We start from the raw sequence: 19735 nt of genomic DNA on the forward strand, positions 1-19735 counted from the left end.
AGAGCAACCAATATAAATATCAATACTACAGTGAACTGAAATTGATGTAACAAAGGTCAGTTGGCTCAATCCTAGAAACTTCTGTACAGGTCATTCTGCAATAAAGCAGTAGTTTTCTAGAAACCCTATATTATACAAAGTCACACCAAAGCAGAACAAGTTGTAACTGCCTTCAAAGCACAGATTTAAGCAGGTTTTCCTGGTTATGGAAGGGGGTGAGAGGGGTAGAGAGGAGGTGGGGGGGGGGGTAGAGTGGGGGAGAACAAACCTGTGGTATGTTGAATGCCGGATGAAACGTGAAGTCTTTGGGGTACAATGCCTTTGCTGTTGCTTTGCTCACGCTTGAGTGCTTGGTGTCAGTGCTGATACTTGCTTTTCTTTTGCCAGTGGGGGGAGGGGGATTGTCGCTCACTGCCACTTACGCACGGGAGGGGGGAGCTAGGGGGGGAATTTGGGGTTCTCAAGTCTGCCGTTCATTCGTTGAAGCACTTCTGTTTTCATGCATGTTTGCGAAGAAAAAGCATTTCAGGATGTATATTGCATATACTTTGACATTAAATTGGACCTTTGAACCTTTATGATATAATAAGACCTGTGTAATGCAAATAATGTTCCCTAATCCATCAGTCGCTCATTGCACATGCAATACAGGAACATGTTATAAATTACATGTACATAACAACTAAGATACTGATTGAAATTGCAATGTTTTGAAAGCTGAAGTTATATGCAAACATCAGCAATATACTGATATAGTTTATATTGGGTATAATATCCAACCTGCATAACATTGTGTGTTTAGGGAACCCAAAACATTCGGTTTTGTTGTAAATTGCATAATAGGATTTCAAGAGACAGTCAGTAACACTGTTCCTGCACAAGATCAACAGTACTTATTTAAAGTAGATCAAAATGCATAAATGCTGGATTTATTAGCAGAAGGCAATAAGGAACTGCATTCCTGACGTAAGTAAGGATAAAGTTCAGGAAATCTTATGATACCAATTCTTCTAAGATTCAGAATTGCTTACAAATGTGCTAAGGCACTATCTTGCATTTGAAAACCCCAGAAAATTGAGGCATGAAATTTCAGCTTTCTCAGTTCCCTGCAACTTTTTCCAAACACCATTTATCCTCACCAAAGCACTAATGAGGCATTTTCAACTTTTAACTTGAAAATGCTGAAATTTAAGAGCAAAGATCTTTTTGCATGAAATCCTAAAGGCAAGCGCTATTAAATTAAAATAGAAGCAACCCAGAGTACATTACCAATTCCAGAGGCATCCTCCACCATAGGATTTATCTCTACCATGCTGGCATCATATTTACCAAATATCCCATATAATTTGATCATAGTCTCTGCTGCATCTTCTATAACATCGGAAGGAAATCCCATTTTCTTTGCAAGCTAAAAAGATTACATTTTAAAAAGGGGAATTTACTAAAGTTGTAAAACTTCTACAGAAATCTAAACAGCAAGGTACAGGTATCTCAGGCCACTGAGGCCAACATCTCACCCAAGTTTGTAGTTCACACAGTGAATATTTTATTTTATTATGCACATGGAAATTATTCAATAAGAGCTGAAAGCATTCAGATATCAGAATAGTTCAGAAAAACAACCAAGCTGATAGAATATTTTGGTTTAGTAATCTGCAATGACACATGATAGAATTTCATATGAAATACAGGATTATTCAAATGTGTCATGTTGCATTAGGCATGTGAACATACCCACTCACATATACTGTAAGTGGGCCATGACAACAAGCTCCTCATGCAGATGCAGGCCCTCAAACATACAAACCTTGCTTCCACAAAGCGTAAAGATGACAAACTCAAGGTTGGTGCTAGGATGCATACACAAATCCTTCAAAAATGTACTCACTACTGAAGCCCTCAGTCAGGACCCCTTGCCACACATAACCATGAATCTAGGGTAATGTGAATGACATATCCTCACCAAATATGAAAATGGATACAAACCCATCTCAAAACTTTAAACACTGCCCCTCCTCCAACCCTCCCCACAGCCTCCAAGGCTTTTCCATCCCATCATCCCCTCATTCAAACAATTCTGAACCGTGTCATAGCTACTTTATACAATCTCTCAGACAAAAGCCTCACAAAAATACTGCATTTTATTGTATCCTGAGCAAACTAACTGCTGATGGAACTTTTGTGGAGGGGAAGTCCAAATGAAGAACTTCAACCTGAAAAATCAATTGTCCATTTCCCCCCACAAATACCACCTGACCTCCTGAGTTCTTCCTGCAGCTTGCTTTACATCTCCAGATCCCAGGATATGCACTCTTGTTTCTCCAATTAACACAGCTACCCAGCTGCTGAAATACCCTTCTGTCTTGTTGGAAGAGATGTTAAATAAAATAGGCATAAAGACACCAGTTAGTCCAGGAATGATCAAAATGTGTCGATGCCAAGACCAACATTTCTCTCTCAACTAATGGGAGACAAAAGCCCTGCAAAGAGGCTGTCAAGTGTTGGGGTGAGGCAATTAATATGAAAAATTCTTCATTGTTCGTAAAGCATCTCAAGTCATGATGGGAAGAGATAGAAATGTGTATTCTTTCCAAAATAATCTCTTGATTTCAGTGCCTCAAGTGTGTTCTAACCAAACTTGTATAGAGCTGCAACATTACCTCATTGCTCTTGTACTCAATCCCCTGACAAATGTAAGCCTTAAACTTCCTATCAACTTGCGCTCCAACTTTGAGGGATCTATGGATGTGGACCCCAAGATCTCTCTGTTCCTCCACATGCTAAGAATCCTGCAATTAACCTTGTATTCTATCTTCACGTTCAACTGTTCAAAGTGAATCATTTCACAAACTTCTCAGGCCAGCTCTGCATCCTATCAACATCTCATTGTAAACTTTGGTGTTTCCATACCAGGTTGTGATACACCAGTCAGGATACTCTTCACTATGCATGTATATAAGTTAAAAGTTTTAGATGGCATGCTGAATTGTGCAAACATCTATGAAAGTAAAGACGCTGTCATATCTTCTTTGTGATGGTACTTACATGCTGGTCCCAAACAACATCCTCTGATATGATAATACCAAGGAATTTAAAGTTACTGTCCCTCCATCTCTAGATCCCTCAAGAACACTGGCTCATGGACCTCCAGTTTCTTTCTCCTATAGTCAAGAATCAGCTTTTGCTGGCATTGAGTGAGGTTATTATGGTACTATTCAATTTCCAGTCTCCCTCCTATATGCCTATTTCTACCTTGGCCAAAAATAGTGTCAGCAGAATTAAATATGACATTGGAGCTGTACTTAGCCTCACAGTCACAAGTGCAAAGTGGGTAGGACAGTAAGGTAATTGTGGTGCGTGTGTGCTGTTGGTGATTGTAGAGATGGTGTTGCCAATCCATACTGACTGGGGTCTGTAAGGGAGGTAATAGAGGATCTAGTTGCACAAGCAGGTATTGATGCCAAGGTCTTGGAGATTATCGATTAATTTCAAGGAGATGATTGTATCAAATGATGAGGTGTAGTCAATGAAGAGCATCTTAATGATTGTATTAAATGCAGAAGTGTAGTTAATGACGAGCATCTTAACATATGCATCTTCATGGTCCAAATCTTCCAGAGCTGAGTGTAGAGCCAAGGAAATGGCATCTACTGTTGAGCTGTTGTGACAGGAGGCAAAACGGAGTGGATTAGAGTCACTTCTCAGGCAGGAGTTGATAGGTTTCACACTCAGCCTCTCAAAGCACTTCATCACAGTGGATATAAACTCTACTGGATGACAGTCATCGAGTCATGTTACCACCTTCTTATTGGGAAACAGCATGACTGAAACCAGCTTCAAACAGGTGGGTACGTCACTGCCGAAGCTGGAATTTGAAGAAACCAGTGAACACTAAAGCCAGTTGATTAGCACAGGTCTTCAGTACTTGACAAGTATACCAAATGGACCAGATATTTTTTGTGGGTTCACCATCCTGCCCAATTACCATTACGTCAACCTCAGATACCGAAACCACAGGGTCATCGAGGACAGTGGGAATTTATAATGGTGCCTCCATGTTCTACTGGTCAAAGTGAGCATAAATGGTATTGAGCTCATCTGGGAGAAAAACATTATTGTCATTTAGGTTGCTTGGTTTTGCTTTGTAAGTAGGGATGTTATTCAAGCACTGCCACAGGTGTCAATCATCTTTTTGTGATTAAGGTTTGGTCCAGAAGTGCCACTTAACGTGTGAGATCATATCTGGACCAAAGGTAGCATCTGGACCTCTAGTACTTTCCTGGCTCACCAATCCTGAGTGCTATCAATCTCCCCTTTAGCAGACTACAGATTTCTTGGTTCATCTAAGGCTTCTGGTCAGGGATGATTCTGAATAATTTTGTGGGGACACAGTCATCCACAAGTGCCTTTGTGAAGTCTGATAATGTGCCGCATTCATTCAGGTACTCTGATGACCCCTTGAACATGGCCCAATCCACCAGCTCGAAACAATCACACAGCCACTCCTTTGCATCCCATGACCACTTCTTTGTTGTTCTAACCTCTGGTGCCTTGCTCTTCAGTAGGAAGAGGGCAATGAGAAGATCAGCTTTCCTGAAATATAGTCTAGGGATGCAACAATAAGTATTTGGGATGGTAGTGTAGCAGTGGTCAAGTGTGAAGGGTCATCTGATGCTGCAGGTGATGTACTAATGGCAACTGGGCAGAGATTTCTTCATGATCATAAGGTTTAAGAGCAGAATTAAGCCATTTGGCACAGAGTGTGCTCCACCATTTCATCATGGATGATCCACTTTCCTCTCAGACCCAATTTCCTGCCTTCTCCCCATAAGCCTTCATGCCGCGACTAATCAAGAAGAACCTATCAATCTTTGTCTTAAGACAATCCAATGACTTGGCATCTGGCAACGAATGCCTATGGCAACGAATTCCACAGATGGACCACTTTGTCTAAAGAAATTCCTCCTCTTCTCCATTCTAAATGGAAGTCTCTCTATTCTGAGCCTATACGCGATGGTCCTAGACACACCCCTCCCCCAAGATAAGAAGCATCCTCTCCACATCCAATCTATGGAGGCCAACATTCACAAAGTGCTGGAAGAACTCAGCAGGCCAGGTAGCATATTTGAAAAAGAATAAACAGCTGATGTTTTAAGACTGCACCCTGAAGAAGTGTCTCGGCCCAAAACGTCAACTATTTACTCCTTTCCATAGATTTGCCTGGCCTGCTGTGTTCCTCCAGCATTTTGTCCGTGTTGCCTTGGATTTCTAGTAGCTACAGATTTTCTCGTGTTTCTGGCTTTTCAACATTTGATAGGTTTCAATGAGATTCCCTCATTTTTCAGAATTTGAGAATAAACCCAGAGACATCAATCAGTCCTCGTATAGTAATCCTATAAATCCTGGAATCATTCTCATGAACCTCTTCTGAACCCGCTCCAATGTCAGAACATCCTTTCTTAGATAAGGGGCCCAAAACAACTCACAATACTCCAAATGAGGCCTTACCAGTACCTCAACATGACATCCTTGCTTTCATATTGTAGTCTCCCAAAATGAATGTTAACACTGCATTTACACACAAAATGCTGAGGAACATCTATGCAACAGCTATGGAAAAGAGTACAATCGACGTTTTGGGATAAGACTCTTCAGCAGGATGCTGCCTGGCCTGCTGAGTGCCTCCAGCACTTTGTGTGTGTATTTGTGTTTCTAGCATCTGCAGATTTTCTCTTATTTCTAACATTGCATTTGCCTTCCACACCACCAACTCAACCTACAAATTAACCCTTAGGGAATCCTGCATGAGGACTCCCAAGTCCTTTGGCATCTCAGATTTTTGAATTTTCTCTCCATTTAGAAAATTGCCTACAGCTAGACTGGACTGCCAACACAGATGCCTTGTGCAGGAAGGCACAGAGTCGACTGTACTTCCTTAGAAGGTTGGCATCATTCAATGTCTGTAGTGAGATGCTGAAGATGTTCTATAGGTCAGTTGTGGAGAGCGCCCTCTTCTTTGTGGTGGCGTGTTGGGGAGGAAGCATTAAGAAGAGGGACGCCTCACGTCTTAATAAGCTGGTAAGGAAGGCGGGCTCTGTCGTGGGCAAAGTACTGGAGAGTTTAACATCGGTAGCTGAGCGAAGGGTGCTGAGTAGGCTACGGTCAATTATGGAAAACTCTGAACATCCTCTACATAGCACCATCCAGAGACAGAGAAGCAGTTTCAGTGACAGGTTACTATCGATGCAATGCTCCTCAGACAGGATGAAGAGGTCAATACTCCCCAATGCCATTAGGCTTTACAATTCAACCGCCAGGACTTAAGAACCTTTTAAAAGCTATTATTAATGCTTTTTGAGATAGTGATTTAGATGCATATCATATTTTTTTACTGAGTTAAGTATTGTATGTTATTAGTTTTGCTACAACAAGTGTATGGGACATTGGAAAAAAAGTTGAATTTCCCCATGGGGATGAATAAAGTATCTATCTATCTATTTATCTACATTTTTACTTCTTCTCTTCAGTATGTGGACCGGCTGACAAGAGGAGAAGCTATACTGGATTTAGTCCTGGGGAACCTGGTCAGGTGACAGACCTTTTGGTGGGGGAGCATTTTGGTGAGAGTGACCATAACTCCCTTAGCTTCAGCATAGCTATGGAAAGGGTTAAAATAAGACAAAATGGTGAAGTGCTTAACTGGGGAAGGGCTAACTTTGAAGGGATGAGGCAGGAACTAGCGAGAGTAAATTGGAAACAGATGGTCAAAGGGGAAAGCACAGAAGTAAAGTGGGAGAAGTTTAGGGACCACTTGAGCTGGGTTCAGGATAGGTTTGTCCCACAGAGACAAGGAGAAAATGGTAGGAAAAGGGAACCGTGGCTGACGAAACACATGAGACAACTCGTCAAGAGGAAAAAGGAAGCATATGTTAGATACCAGAAGCAGGAAGTAGGAAGGGCTTATGAGAAATATAGGGTAGCCAGGAAGGAGCTAAAGAAAGGACTAAAGAGAGGAGAGCTCGAAGGGGGCATGAGAAGGCCTTAGCATGTAGGATTAAGGAGAACCCTAAGGCATTCTATGCGTATGTGAAGAACAGGAGGATGACGAGAACAAAGGTGGGACCGCTAAAGGATAAAGAGGGCAACATGTGCCTGGAGGCGGAGGAGGTTGGGGAGGTCCTAAATGAATACTTTGCTTCAGTATTCACAAGTGAAAAGGATCTTGATCAGGGTGAGGTCGAAATAGAGCAGGCCTGTGTGCTGGACAATGTGGAGATTACAGAAGTAGTAGTGCTGGATCTTCTTAAAAACATGAAGATTGATAAATCCCCAGGTCCGGATATGATACACCCCAGGTTGTTATGGGAATTGAGAGAAGAGATCACTGGAGCATTAGCTATGATCTTTGAATCCTCTTTGGCTACAGGGGAAGTGCTGGAGGACTGGAGAATGGCAAATGTAGTTCCCTTGTTTAAAAAAGGTAATAGGGAGAAACCTGGGAACTATAGACCAGTGAATCTTACGTCGGTGGTCTGCAAACTACTGGAAAGGATTCTTAAGGATAGGATCTATGAGCATTTGGAGAAGTACAGTCTATTCATGGATAGTCAACATGGCTTTGTGAAGGGAAGATCATGCCTCACGAGCCTGATTGAGTTTTTTGAAGAGGTAACAAAAGAAATTGATGAGGGTAGGGCAGTGGATGTGGTCTACATGGACTTTAGCAAAGCACTTGACAAGGTCCCTCATGAGAGACTCATCCAGAAAGTCATTTGGCATGGGATAAGTGGAACCTTAGCTGTTTGGATAAAAAAATTGGCTTAAAGGAAGCAGAGGGTAGTTGTGGAAAGAAAGTATTCTGACTGGAGGTCGGTGACTAGTGGAGTGCCGCAGGGATCTGTCCTGCGACCCCTGCTATTTGTGATTTTTATAAATGACCTGGGTGTAGAGGTGGAAGGATGGGTGAGTAAGTTTGCGGATGACACGAAGATTGGAGGAGTTGTGGAATCAACTGCAGATTGTCGAAGGTTACAAGAGGATACAGACAGGCTGCAGAGTTGGGCAGAAAAATGGCAGATGGAGTTCAATCCAGATAAGTGTGAGGTGATGCATTTGGAAAGACATATCAGAAGACTGAGTACAGGATTATTCAGTGAGGAGTTCGCAGCCCCACGCACTTCAGGCGTAAGGTAGCCAACTCCCAATTTGTCGGTTTACAAAGGTCATACTTATACCCAAAAGCAGGGTACAACATTCGCAAATATGGTTACCGATTCAAATCCATCAATTGATTGGCTATTGCATAGCTAAGCACACGAAATACTCGGAATAAGCATAGATGCAAGCGTAATACTTGGAATGGGTATGGACGCAAGCAAAACACTCAAAATAGGTATATAGCTCAAAATACTTTGCCGAACACATTGTCTTGTGGTTGCAAGGTTCCTCTTCTTTGTGGTGGCCACATGCTGTCTGGCACCTTAATTTAGCTACCTCTTCCCTGTTCTCCTACACTTCCCCAATGACGTATCCTCTCCCTGGTCTTGTCTACATAGTTTGCTACACTTACCCCTCGCCCACCCCTTCTACACGTACCCCTTACCCTCTTCACATTCTCAAGAAGACTGTGTACAGGATTAATGGTCAGTTACTTAAGAGTGTGGATGAACAAAAGGGCCTTGGGGTTCAAATCCATACATCCCTCAAGGTCGCTGTGCAGGTTGATAGGGTAGTTAAGAAAGCCTATGGGATGCTAGGCTTCATTAGCGGGGCATTGAGTTCAAGAGTAGAGAGGTCATGTTGCAACTCTACAAATCTCTGGTGAGATCACACTTAGAGTTTTGTGTTCAATTCTGGTCATCTCATTATAGGAAGAATGTGGAAGCTATGGAGAGGGTGCAGAGGAGATTTACCAGGATGTTGCCTGGTTTGGAGAACAAGTCATATGAAGCAAGGTTAGCAAAGCTGGGACTTTTCTCTTTGGAACATAGAAGAATGAGAGGGGACTTGATAGATGTCTACATCAGTGGTCTGCAAACTACTGGAAAGGGTTCTTAAGGATAGGATCTATGAACATTTGGAGAAGTACAGTCTACTCATGGATAATCAACATGGTTTTGTGAAGGGAAGATCATGTCTCACAAGCCTGATTGAGTTTTTTGAAGAGGTAACAAAAGAAATTGATGAGGGTAAGGCAGTGGATGTGGTCTACATGGACTTTAGAACATAGAATAGTACAGCACATTACAGGCCCTTCGGCCCACAATGTTGTGCCAACCTTCAAACCCTGCCTCCCATATAACCCCCCACCTTAAATTCCTCCATATATCTGTCTAGTAGTCCCTTAAACTTTAGCAAGGCATTTGACAATATCCATCACGAGAGACTCATCCAGAAAGTCATGAAGCATGGGATAAGTGGAACCTTGGCTGCTTGGATAAAAAATTGGCTTAAAGGAATAAAGCACAGAGTAGTTGTGGAAGGAAAGTATTCTGACTGGAGTTCGGTGACTAGTGGAGTGCTGCAGGGATTTGTCCTGGGACCCCTGATATTTGTGATTTTTATAAATGACCTGGATGTAGAGGCGGAAGGATGGGTGAGTAAGTTTGCGGATGACACGAAGATTGGAGGAGTTGTGGATGGAACTGCAAGTTGTCGAAGGTTACAAGAGGATATAGACAGGCTGCAGAGTTGGGCAGAAAAATGGCAAATGGAGTTCAATCCAGATAAGTGTGAGGTGATGTATTTTGGAAGGACAAACCAGAAGACTGAATACAGGATTAATGGTCAGTTACTTAAGAGTGTGGATGAACAAAGGGGCCTTGGGGTTCAAATCCATACATCCCTCAAGGTCGCTGCGCAGGTTGATAGGGTAGTTAAGAAGGCCTACGGGATGCTAGGCTTCATTAACAGGGGGATTGAGTTCAAGAGTACAGAGGTCATGTTGCAACTCTACAAATCTCTGGTGAGACCGCACTTAAGAGTTTTGTGTTCAATTCTGGTCACCTCATTATAGGAAGAATGTGGAAGCTATGAAGAGGGTGCAGAGGAGATTTACCAGGATATTGCCTGGTTTGGAGAACCAGTCATATGAAGCAAAGCTGGTAATTTTCTCTTTGGAGCATAGAAGAATGAGAGGGGACTTGATAGAGGTTTACAAGATTATGAGAGGCAGAGATAGGATGGATAGTCAGTACCTGTTTCCAGGGCACCAATAGCAAACACCAGAGGGCATATGTACAAAATTAAGGGAGGGAAGTTTAGGGGAGATATCAGGGGTAAGTTTTTTTTACACAGAGGGTTGTGAGTGTCTGGAATGACTTGCCAGGGATGGTAATGGAGGCTAAAACATTAGGGGTATTTAAGAGCCTCTTGGTCAGGCACATGGATGAAAGAAAAATAGAGGTTATGGGGTAGTGTGGGTTTAGTACTTTTTTTAAGGATTATATGGGTCGACACAACATGGAGGGCTGAAGGGCCTGTACTGTGCTGTAATGTTCTATGGTTCTCCCAAACTGCATGACCATACACTTCCTGGCACTGTATTGCATCTGCCACTTCTTTGCCCATACTCCTAATCTGTCTAGATAATCTGCAGCTTCCCTGCTTCCACAATGCTACCTGCCCTTCCATCTATCATTGTATCATCCACAAACCTGGTCATAAATCCATCACTTCTTCATCCAAATCACTGACATATGACGTAAAAAGAAGCAGTCCCAAAAACAACCCTTGTGGAACACTGGTAGTCACCGGCAGCCAACCAACAGAGGCTAGCTTTACTCCCAGTCTTCATCTCCAGCCAATCAGACAAGACTCTATCCATGCCAGTGTCATTTCTGTGCTATCAATGGCTCTTAACTTGTTAAGGTGCCTCATGTACAGTACCCTGTCAAAGGCTCTCTGAAAATCCAAGTATGCAACATCCACCAATTCACCTTTGTCTGTCCTGTTTGTTATCCCAATATATAAAAGAAATTTGGATTTTTCAGACAAGGTTTTTTTTTAAAGAAACCATGCTGATTTCAACCTATTTTATCATGTGCCTCAAAGTCCTCCAAAACCACATCCTTAACAAACGACTGCAACAATTTCTCAAACACTGAGGTCAGACTAACTGGCCTATAATTTCCTTTCTTCTGCCTCCCTCCTTACTTGAAGAGTGGAGTGACATTTCTAGTGCTCCAGAACCATGCCAAAATTTATTGATTTTTGAAAGATCATTTCACATGCCTCCACAATCTCTTCAGCCACCTCTTTCAGAACATTGGGGTGCAGTACATCTGGTCCAGGCGACTATCTACCTTCAGATCTTTCAGCCTTCCAAGCAACTTCACTCATTTCTGTCCCCTGAACACTCTCCAATTTCTGGCATACTGCTAGTGTCTTCCACAGTAAAGATTGATGCAAAATACTTATTCAGTTCGTCTGTCATTTTGTTGTCCCTCATTACTACCTCTCCAGTATTATTTTCCAGCAGTCAATTATCTACTTTCACCTCTCTTTTACACTTTATATATCTGAAGAAACTTTTGGTATATTCTTTATTATTACTGGCTAGCTTACCTTCGTATCTGATCTCTTCCTCCTTAATGGTTATTTTAGTTACCTTCTGATGGTTTTTAAAAGCTTCCCATTCCTCTAACTTCACTATGTTTTGCTATTATATGCCCTCTCTTTGGCTTTTATGTTGGCTTTGACTTCTCTTGTCAGCCACGATTGCGCATCCTGCATTTAGAATAACTTCTTATTTAGGGTGTATTTACTCTCCACCTTCCAAATTACTCCCAGAAATTCCAGTCATTGCTGCTCTGCCATCATCCCTGCTAATGTGCCCTTCCAATCACCTTTGGCCAGCTCCTCTTCCATGCCTTTGTAATGACCTTTACTCCACTATAATACTGATAGATCTGGCTTTAGCTGCTTCTTCTCAAACTGTAGGCTGAATGCTATCATGTTATGATCACTGGCCTCTAAGAGTTCCTTTACTTTAATTCTCTAATCAATTTCAGCTCATTGCACAACACCCAATCCAGAATTCCTGCACCCTTCATGGGCTTAACCACAAGCTGCTTTAAAAAGCCATCTTGTAGGAATTCTACAAATTCCCCCTTTTGGGATCCTGCACCAACCTAATTTTCCAAATCTACCTGCATATTGAAATCCTCCATGACTATCATAACATTGTCCTTGCGACATACCTTTTCTTATCTCCTGTAGTCCACATCACTACTACTGTTCAGAGGCTTGTATATAACTCCCATCAGGGTCTTTTTAACCTTTGAAGTTTCTTAACATTACTCACAAGGATTCTACACCTTCCAATCCTATGTCACCTCTTTCTAAGGATTTGATTTCATTTTTTACCAACACAGCCCCCCAAACCCTCTGCCTACCTGCCTGTCCTTTCAATACAATGTGTATCCTTGGATGTTAAACTCTCAGCTACAATCTTCCTTCAGCAAAAACTCAATAATGCCCACATCATACTTAGCAATCTCTAATTGTGCTACAAGTTCAGTTACCTTATTTCGTATACTGCGTTCATTTAAACATAACACCCTCAGTAATGCATTTATTGCCCTTTTCAGTTTTAACCCCCTTTTACATTACAACTCATCCCACTGACTACAATCTTGCTCTATCATCTGCCTGCCCTTGACAGTCTCAATACACGCTGCCTCTGTTTGTAAATTGACTGCTCTGTCAGCCCTTTCACTCCGGTTTCTATCCCCCTGCCAAATTAGTTTAAACCCTCCTGAACAGCTCTAACAAACCTGCCTACAAGGTTATTGATCCTCCTCGGGTTCAGATGTAATCCGTCCCTTTTGTACAGGTTGCATCTTCTCCAGAAAAGATCTTAATGTACCAGAAATTTGAATTGCTGCCCCTAAACCAGTTTTTAGCCATGCATTTATCTGCCTGATGCTCCTATTCTTACCCTCATTGGCACATGGCACAGGCAACAATCCAGAGATTACTACCCTGCTGGCCCCGCTTTTCAGCTTTCTACCAACCTCCCTGAATCTCCTACCACTACTGAATTCCGCTTCACCTCTCCTCTTCTGAGTCACAGTGGCAGACTCAGTTCCAGAAACCCGGTCACAATGGCACCCCCCTTCAGTATCTTCTCCCTGAGTACTGCTGTGAAATTCTCCCTTATCAGTAGCATAACCCCTCCATTTCTTTTAACTCCCTCTCTATCACGGCTAAAACAGTGAAACTCAGGAACGTTGAGCAACCATACTTGTCTCTCACACATCCAGGTCTCTGTAATAGCAACAACATTGCACTTCTATGTACTGATCCAGACTCTAATTCAATACTTCTTGCATTGAAATAAATGCTTTTCAGCCCAATGAGTCCTACTACGTTTATTAGTGTACTGGGTTATGAATGAAACATGGCTTTTGTTCAATGGTGAAGTCTCCACTCGAGTTATATGTTATAGGAAATGAGCCCTTCTGCAGGTAGAGGTCCAGGCAAGCTTCAATTTGGTTTGAAGCAAATATCAAACATGTATTTCTACTGTTCTTCAATTTCTTCTCTATTTTCGACTCACCACCTGAAATATCCGCCAGGAAATACTATCATAGATTTCAAAACCCCGTAACCACCAATTCCTAATCTTTGAAGGTATAAAAGTCCCCTTAAATGGTATTGTAGTCGCGTGCAATGCACTGCTAAAGAAACATACAGAGGCAGAGAGAGCTGAACTCAGAATGCCTTTACTGAATCAAAATCGCGCACTTAAATCTCTCCTCCCATGGGCCCCTGCGACCCACGGGGCGGACGTGACGTCAGACTGTCCCCCAGAAGATCCGCCCCGAGCGGATAGTTTCAAATGCGCTACCGTGTGTCTGCCCGCAGCTCCCCGATGGTGGTTCAAGTCCTGCGTGTGTGGGCCGCCACACCACTCCCCCCCCCCCCCCCGAAACGTCCATCGGGGGATTGGAGCCCCCAGTCTGTGTGGTTTGCCTGGGTGGCCAGCCTTGCCGGTGTGGTGCGGGTACCCTCACCTCACCTCAATGTCCAAGTGTGCCGGTTTGAGACGGTCCACTGTAAAAGTCTCTTCCCGGCCACCCACCTCCACGATACATGTAGTTCCGTTGTGCCCAATCACCTTGAAGGGTCCCTCATACAGCCGCTGTAGAGGTGACCTGCGCATGCCCATGCGAATAAAAACATACTCACAGTCTCGAAGGTCTTTAGGGGTGAAGGATGGTGTGGGAAAGATGCCTGGAGGTCGGGACCGGTGCCAGGGTCCCTTACCTTGTCCCCTAGCCTCTTTAGCACCACTGCTGGAGTTTCTTCCGAACCTCGGGCCTCTGTTACGAACTCGCCTGGGACCGTCAGGGGGGGAATTCTGCCAAGGTGGTGTCCAGGTCCTCCTTGGGGGCTGTGCAGATGCCCAGTAGGATGCAGGGAAGCTCATCTGTCCAGCTGGGGCCCCTGAGGCGTGCCATCAGGGCCGACTTGAGATGCCGGTGGAATCGCTCTGCCAAACTGTTGGACTGGGGATGGTACGCAATGGTGTGATGCAGCTGGGTGCCCAGGAGCTGCACCAGTGCTGTCCACAAACCAGACGTGAACTGTGCCCCAGTGTATCCAGAGATACCGGCCACGTGACAGATGCACTACCACCTGGCTGGCCGGAGGACACACCACATGCCAATCAACATTTGGTCCCTCCCAACTAATCAATGCACACCTAAGTTATTGGTCACCTTAATTGGATTATCTCCCCCAGCCCCATGCTATAAAAGGCGAGACGCGCCTGGCTCGCTCTCTCTTACAGACCACCTCATTGAAGGTAAGTGCATTGATTTATGTTTGGGAAGGTTTATCGTTGGTCCTGGTAAGGGAGTCACAGCTATCCAAGGTCAAGGGGGATAGCTGTCATAGTGCTTTTCCCTTGTTCTTTGTATGTGTAACTGTACCCTGTCCCCACACCTCTTTCTGTGTATTGTACAGCCGACCCGACCTTCCCCACACATGTTAACCCTAAACGTTTTTTTGTTAGAATATTGTAGTTGCTTGTGTTGACCCGACTTTCCCTTGTAAATAAATTCCTTATTATTAAAACTGTGTGTGTCCAGGCCTCTACTGTTGAAACTCAAAGAACCAGTTATTTTCCATCACAACACCCTCTGTCGGAGGTTATGTCCGTTGGGAGGCCGCCAGTTTGCAATGAGCGTCCTGGCGCAGGACTCAGTGGACGAGTCTGCAAGCATCCAAGCGGTACGGCTTTTGGCTATCTGGTAAACCTGTCTACCATGATAAAGATATACCTGGCGCCCCCGGAGACTGGCAGGGGGCCAACGATGTCCACGTGAATGTGTTGGAACTGCTGGAGGGGAGCCTTCACGTGTCATTGGACTTTGGCGGTCTGGCTGTGTACACAGGTCCTGGCCCAGTGTCCGACCTGTTTGCGCAAACCATGCCAGATGAATCTGTCCGCTACCAGCTTGATGCACATCCAGATAGATGGGTGGGCCAGGTCGTGCAGCTTGTCGAACCCCCGGCGCGTCCAAGCTGCTGGTACCACTGGTCAGGGTTTGCCAGTAGACACGTTGCACAGGAGTCGATCCACAGAATGGAGACGTCCTCCAACTGGAGCCCCGAAACAGCAGTGCGATAAGCTGGTATCTCAGTGTCCGACCGTTATGCTTCCACCAGTGCTGTGTAGTCTATTCCTGAGGATGACATGCCTACTGAGTGGAGGCAGGGGCAAGACAGTGTGTCAGTGACAACGTTCTTCTTCCCTGTGATGTTGCGGACGTCCGTGGTGAATTCTCAAATAAAGGACAGGTGCCTCTGCTGCCGAGCCGACCATGGGTCCGATACCTTGGCCAGTGTGAAGGTGAGGGGCTTGTGGTCCGTATACACGGTGAACTCCCTTCCCTCAAGAAAGGACAGCCAGGTAGAGCGCTAGCAACTCTCTGTCAAAAGCACTGTACTTCACCTCTGGTGGCCATAGGTGCCGGCTGAAGAAAGCAAGTGGTCATCACTGGCTCTTGACGAGCTGCTCCAGGACTCCGCCGGCTACCATGTCAGAAGCATCAACTGTGAGTGCCGTGGATACATTGACTCTCAGGTGCACTAGGAGAGCCGCCTTTGCCAGCACCTCCTTGGTCTGCTCGAACGCCTCCATGGACTCCACATCCCATGCCACTCCTTTGGCCTTGCCGGCCATCAGGCTGAACATGGGTCTCATGATTCGGGCCGCCGCCGGCACGAACCAATGATAAAAGTTGACCATTCCTACGAACTCCTACAGGCCCTTGACTGTGCTGGGCTTGGGGAACTGGTGGATGGCCTGGTAGGGTAACTGCACCATGTTGGTTGACTCTGTGGCCCAAGAAGTCCATCTCTGTCAGCCCGAACTGGCACTTCACTGGATTGATTGCCAGTCCGTAGTCACTCAGGCGTTGGCAGAGCTGGCGCAAATGTGCCACTTGCTCTTGGTGCGAACTGTTGGCCACCAGGATATCGTCCAAGTAAATGAAAATGAAATCCAGGCCACGTCCCACCGAATCCACGAGCCTTTGGAAAGTTTGGGCTGCAGTCTCGAGACTGAAAGGCATCCTCAGAAATTCGAACAAGCTGAACGGGGTGATGAGGGCTTTCTTGGGCACATCGTCGGGGTGCACTGGGATCTGATGGTATCCCCTGACCAGGTCGATTTTCGAGAATATGGTCGCTCTGTGAAGGTTCGCCATGAAGTCCTGGATGTGGGGTACCGGGTATCTGTCAGTGGTTGTGGCATCGTCGAGCCTTCTGTAGTCTCCGCAGGGCCTCCAGCCTCCTGCGGACTTGCGCACCATGTGCAGCAGGGATGACCAGGGGCTGTCTGAGCGATGTACGATTCCCATCTTTTCCACCTTACGGAACTCCTCCTTGACGAGGTGGAGCTTGTTGGATGTGATGCTGCACGCCGTGCTTGGGGTCGGCCGTGGAGAACTGCGGGGTGACTATGGAGGTTAATTCCACCAACACCCTGGCGAATTCGTTACTCGAGAGGGTCACGGAATCCAGGTGGAGGGCCGGTAGCTTGGCTTCTCTGAGCTGGAAAGTCTGAAATGTCTCGTCGTAGACCAAATGCCGGCCTTTTAGGTCGACCAGGAGGCAGTTGGCTCATAGGAAATCTGCCCCTAGTAGTGGCTGTGACACCGCTGCCAACGTGAAAGTCCAAGTGAAACAGCTGGACCCGAAATGCAGTGAGATAGTACGTCCAAATACTGATGCCATTTGCAGCAGTGAGTTCAGGGCCTGGGACCGTGTTACAAGTGTCCATGTTTGAGGGGGGGCAGTACGCTGACTTCGGCCCCGGTGTCTACCAGGAAGCGCCACCTGGAGTGTCAGTCCCAGAGCTACAGGAGGCTGTCTTGGTGGCCAGCCGTCGTAGCCATTAGCGACGGCTGGCCCTGGCGTTTCCCAGAAAAACACATGGTGGAGGGCAGTGACTCGCGCCTGAACCCCATATTTGGTGATAGAAACACCATTGTTCTGAACTTTCATCTTTTTCCCCTGTGAGTCTCGATGGCTTCGGTTATTGGGGCGTGCGACCGTGGCAAGGCCAATGGAGGCTGCTCCATGTTGCATGCTCTGCCAAAGGACATCTGCTTTAGCCCCGACCCTGTGTGGGTCACTGAAATCCTCACTCACAAGGAGGCGAATGTCCTCTAGCATTTGCTCGAGGGACAACTGTTCAAATAAAAAGCACGGCTTATGGCTGTCCATGAGCGCCAGCATGTCATCATGAGCTCGGATGTCGTGCGGTCCATGCGTAGGAGCCGTGCGACTCGTTCGAGGCAGGAGAGTCCAAAGGTATGAATCAGGAGCACCTTAAGCTTAGTGTACCTGTCCTCCATTGGCGGCTGGCGTAGGAAGTCAATGATCCGGCCTGCCGTCTCCTGGTCGAGCGTGCTGACCACATAGTAGGACCGCGTGGCATCGGCTGTAATTTCTCTGATATTGAACTGGGCCTCAGCCTGCTCGAACCAAACATGGGGCTGAGTGGCCCAGAAAGTCGGGAGCTTCAGAGAGACCGCGCTGTGCGAGTTGCTCAAACTCATGGCTGGTCGCCGAGTCACCAGCTTCACATGCCGTCTAGAATGTCGAGGTCACCAATGTAGTTGCATGCAACGCGCTACTAAGAAAACACACGGAGGCAGAGACAGCTGAACTCAGAATGCCTTTACTGATTCAAAATTAATCCCCATGGAAAGACTGCCTTGTAGCGGTGTGCTACACGCAGCGCTAAAATAACGACACAGAGTCGGTAAACTGCAGTCAAAGACTAAGTTTATTTCAACTTCACAGTCTTGCTTTAAAGCCTGTCTCTCCCACCAGATACCTCGAGAGGCACGTACTGAAACCCCCTCAGGCTTTCTTCCTTTGTGCCTGCACTCTGGCTAATTGTCAGCCGGTTCGAGTGTGCTAGTAATTGGGTTGCCACATAACCCCCCCCCCCAGAACCGGCGATACACCCCCCAATGTCCACAGTCTGGGTCGGACCCTGTTTGGGAGGTCGGCCTCTGCGCCGCAGTGCCGGAAACTCGACCGGTTGTGCCAAATCCACATGGGCCGGTTTGAGTCGGTCCACCGTGAAAACCTCCTCTCTCCCCCCAACGTCCAGCACGAACGTGGACCTGTCGTTTCTGATCACCGTAAACGGCCCCTCGTAGGGCCATTGCAGCGGTGGCCGATGCCCGCCCCGTCGTACAAACACAAACTTACAGTTCTGCAGGTCTTTGGGTACACAGGTCGGGTGCTGCCCATGCTGCGAAGTGGGTATGGGGGCCAGGGCACCGAGCCTCTCGCGTAGTCTGCCCAGGACTGCTGCGGGTTCTTCCTCTCGCCCCCTTGGGGCTGGTATGAACTCCCCGGGAACGGCCAGGGGTGCGCCGTACACCAACTCGGCTGACAAAGCGTGCAGATCGTCTTTGGGCGCCGTGCGGATGCCGAGTAGGACCCAGGGAAGCTCGTCCGCCCAGTTAGCTCCTCGCAGGCGGGCCATGAGAGCCGACTTCAGGTGACGATGGAAACGCTCCACCAGTCCGTTCGACTGTGGGTGGTAGGCAGTGGTGTGGTGCAGCTGAGTCCCCAACAGGCTGGCCATCGCTGACCACAGGCTAGAGGTGAACTGAACTGTGCGCCTCTGTCGGAGGTAATGTGGGCCGGTACACCAAAGCGGGACACCCAGGTGGCGATCAGTGCCCGGGCGCAAGATTCGGAGGCCGTGTCGGTGAGTGGGACCGCCTCTGGCCATCTTATGAACCGGTCCACGATAGTCAGGAGGTGCCGCGCCCCACGCGACACTGGCAGGGGGCCCACGATATCCACATGAATGTGGTCGAAACGCCAGTGGGTGGGGTGGAACTGCTGCGGCGGGGCCTTGGTGTGTCGCTGCACCTTGGCCGTCTGGCAGTGCATGCACGTTCTGGCCCATTCACTGACCTGCTTGCGGAGTCCGTGCCAAACGAACCTGCTGCAGACCATCCGTACGGTAGTGCGGATGGAGGGGTGTGCCAAGTTATGAATGGAGTCGAAAACACGTCGTCGCCAAGGTGCCGGGACGACGGGATGGGGCTGGCCGGTGGCGACATCACAGAGTAGGGTCCTCTCACCTGGGCCTACGGGGAGGTCCTGGAGCTGCAAACCGGAGACTGCGGTCCTGTAACTCGGGATCTCCTCATCTGCCAGCTATGCCTCTGCCAGCGCCTCAAAGTCA

The 19735-nt window shown here is 46.6% G+C and overlaps 1 protein-coding gene across 4 annotated transcripts in view; it reads right to left on the reverse strand.

Moving 5' to 3' along the window:
- Positions 1 to 19735, reverse strand: part of LOC140728039 (succinate--CoA ligase [ADP-forming] subunit beta, mitochondrial-like) — a 188975-nt gene that overhangs the window by 91385 nt on the left and 77855 nt on the right. For 2 of the 4 annotated variants that reach the window (XM_073046161.1, XM_073046159.1), the window contains one exon: positions 1270 to 1408. The exons of 1 other annotated variant lie outside the window; for it this stretch is intronic. In XM_073046161.1, the coding sequence (XP_072902262.1) occupies positions 1270 to 1408 (139 nt within the window). The remainder of the gene's footprint in view (positions 1 to 1269; positions 1409 to 19735) is intronic. One more of the 4 variants, XM_073046160.1, reaches the window with a different exon arrangement.

The sequence above is a fragment of the Hemitrygon akajei genome, chromosome 5 (assembly GCF_048418815.1).
Source record: "Hemitrygon akajei chromosome 5, sHemAka1.3, whole genome shotgun sequence".
Classification (NCBI taxonomy): domain Eukaryota; kingdom Metazoa; phylum Chordata; class Chondrichthyes; order Myliobatiformes; family Dasyatidae; genus Hemitrygon; species Hemitrygon akajei.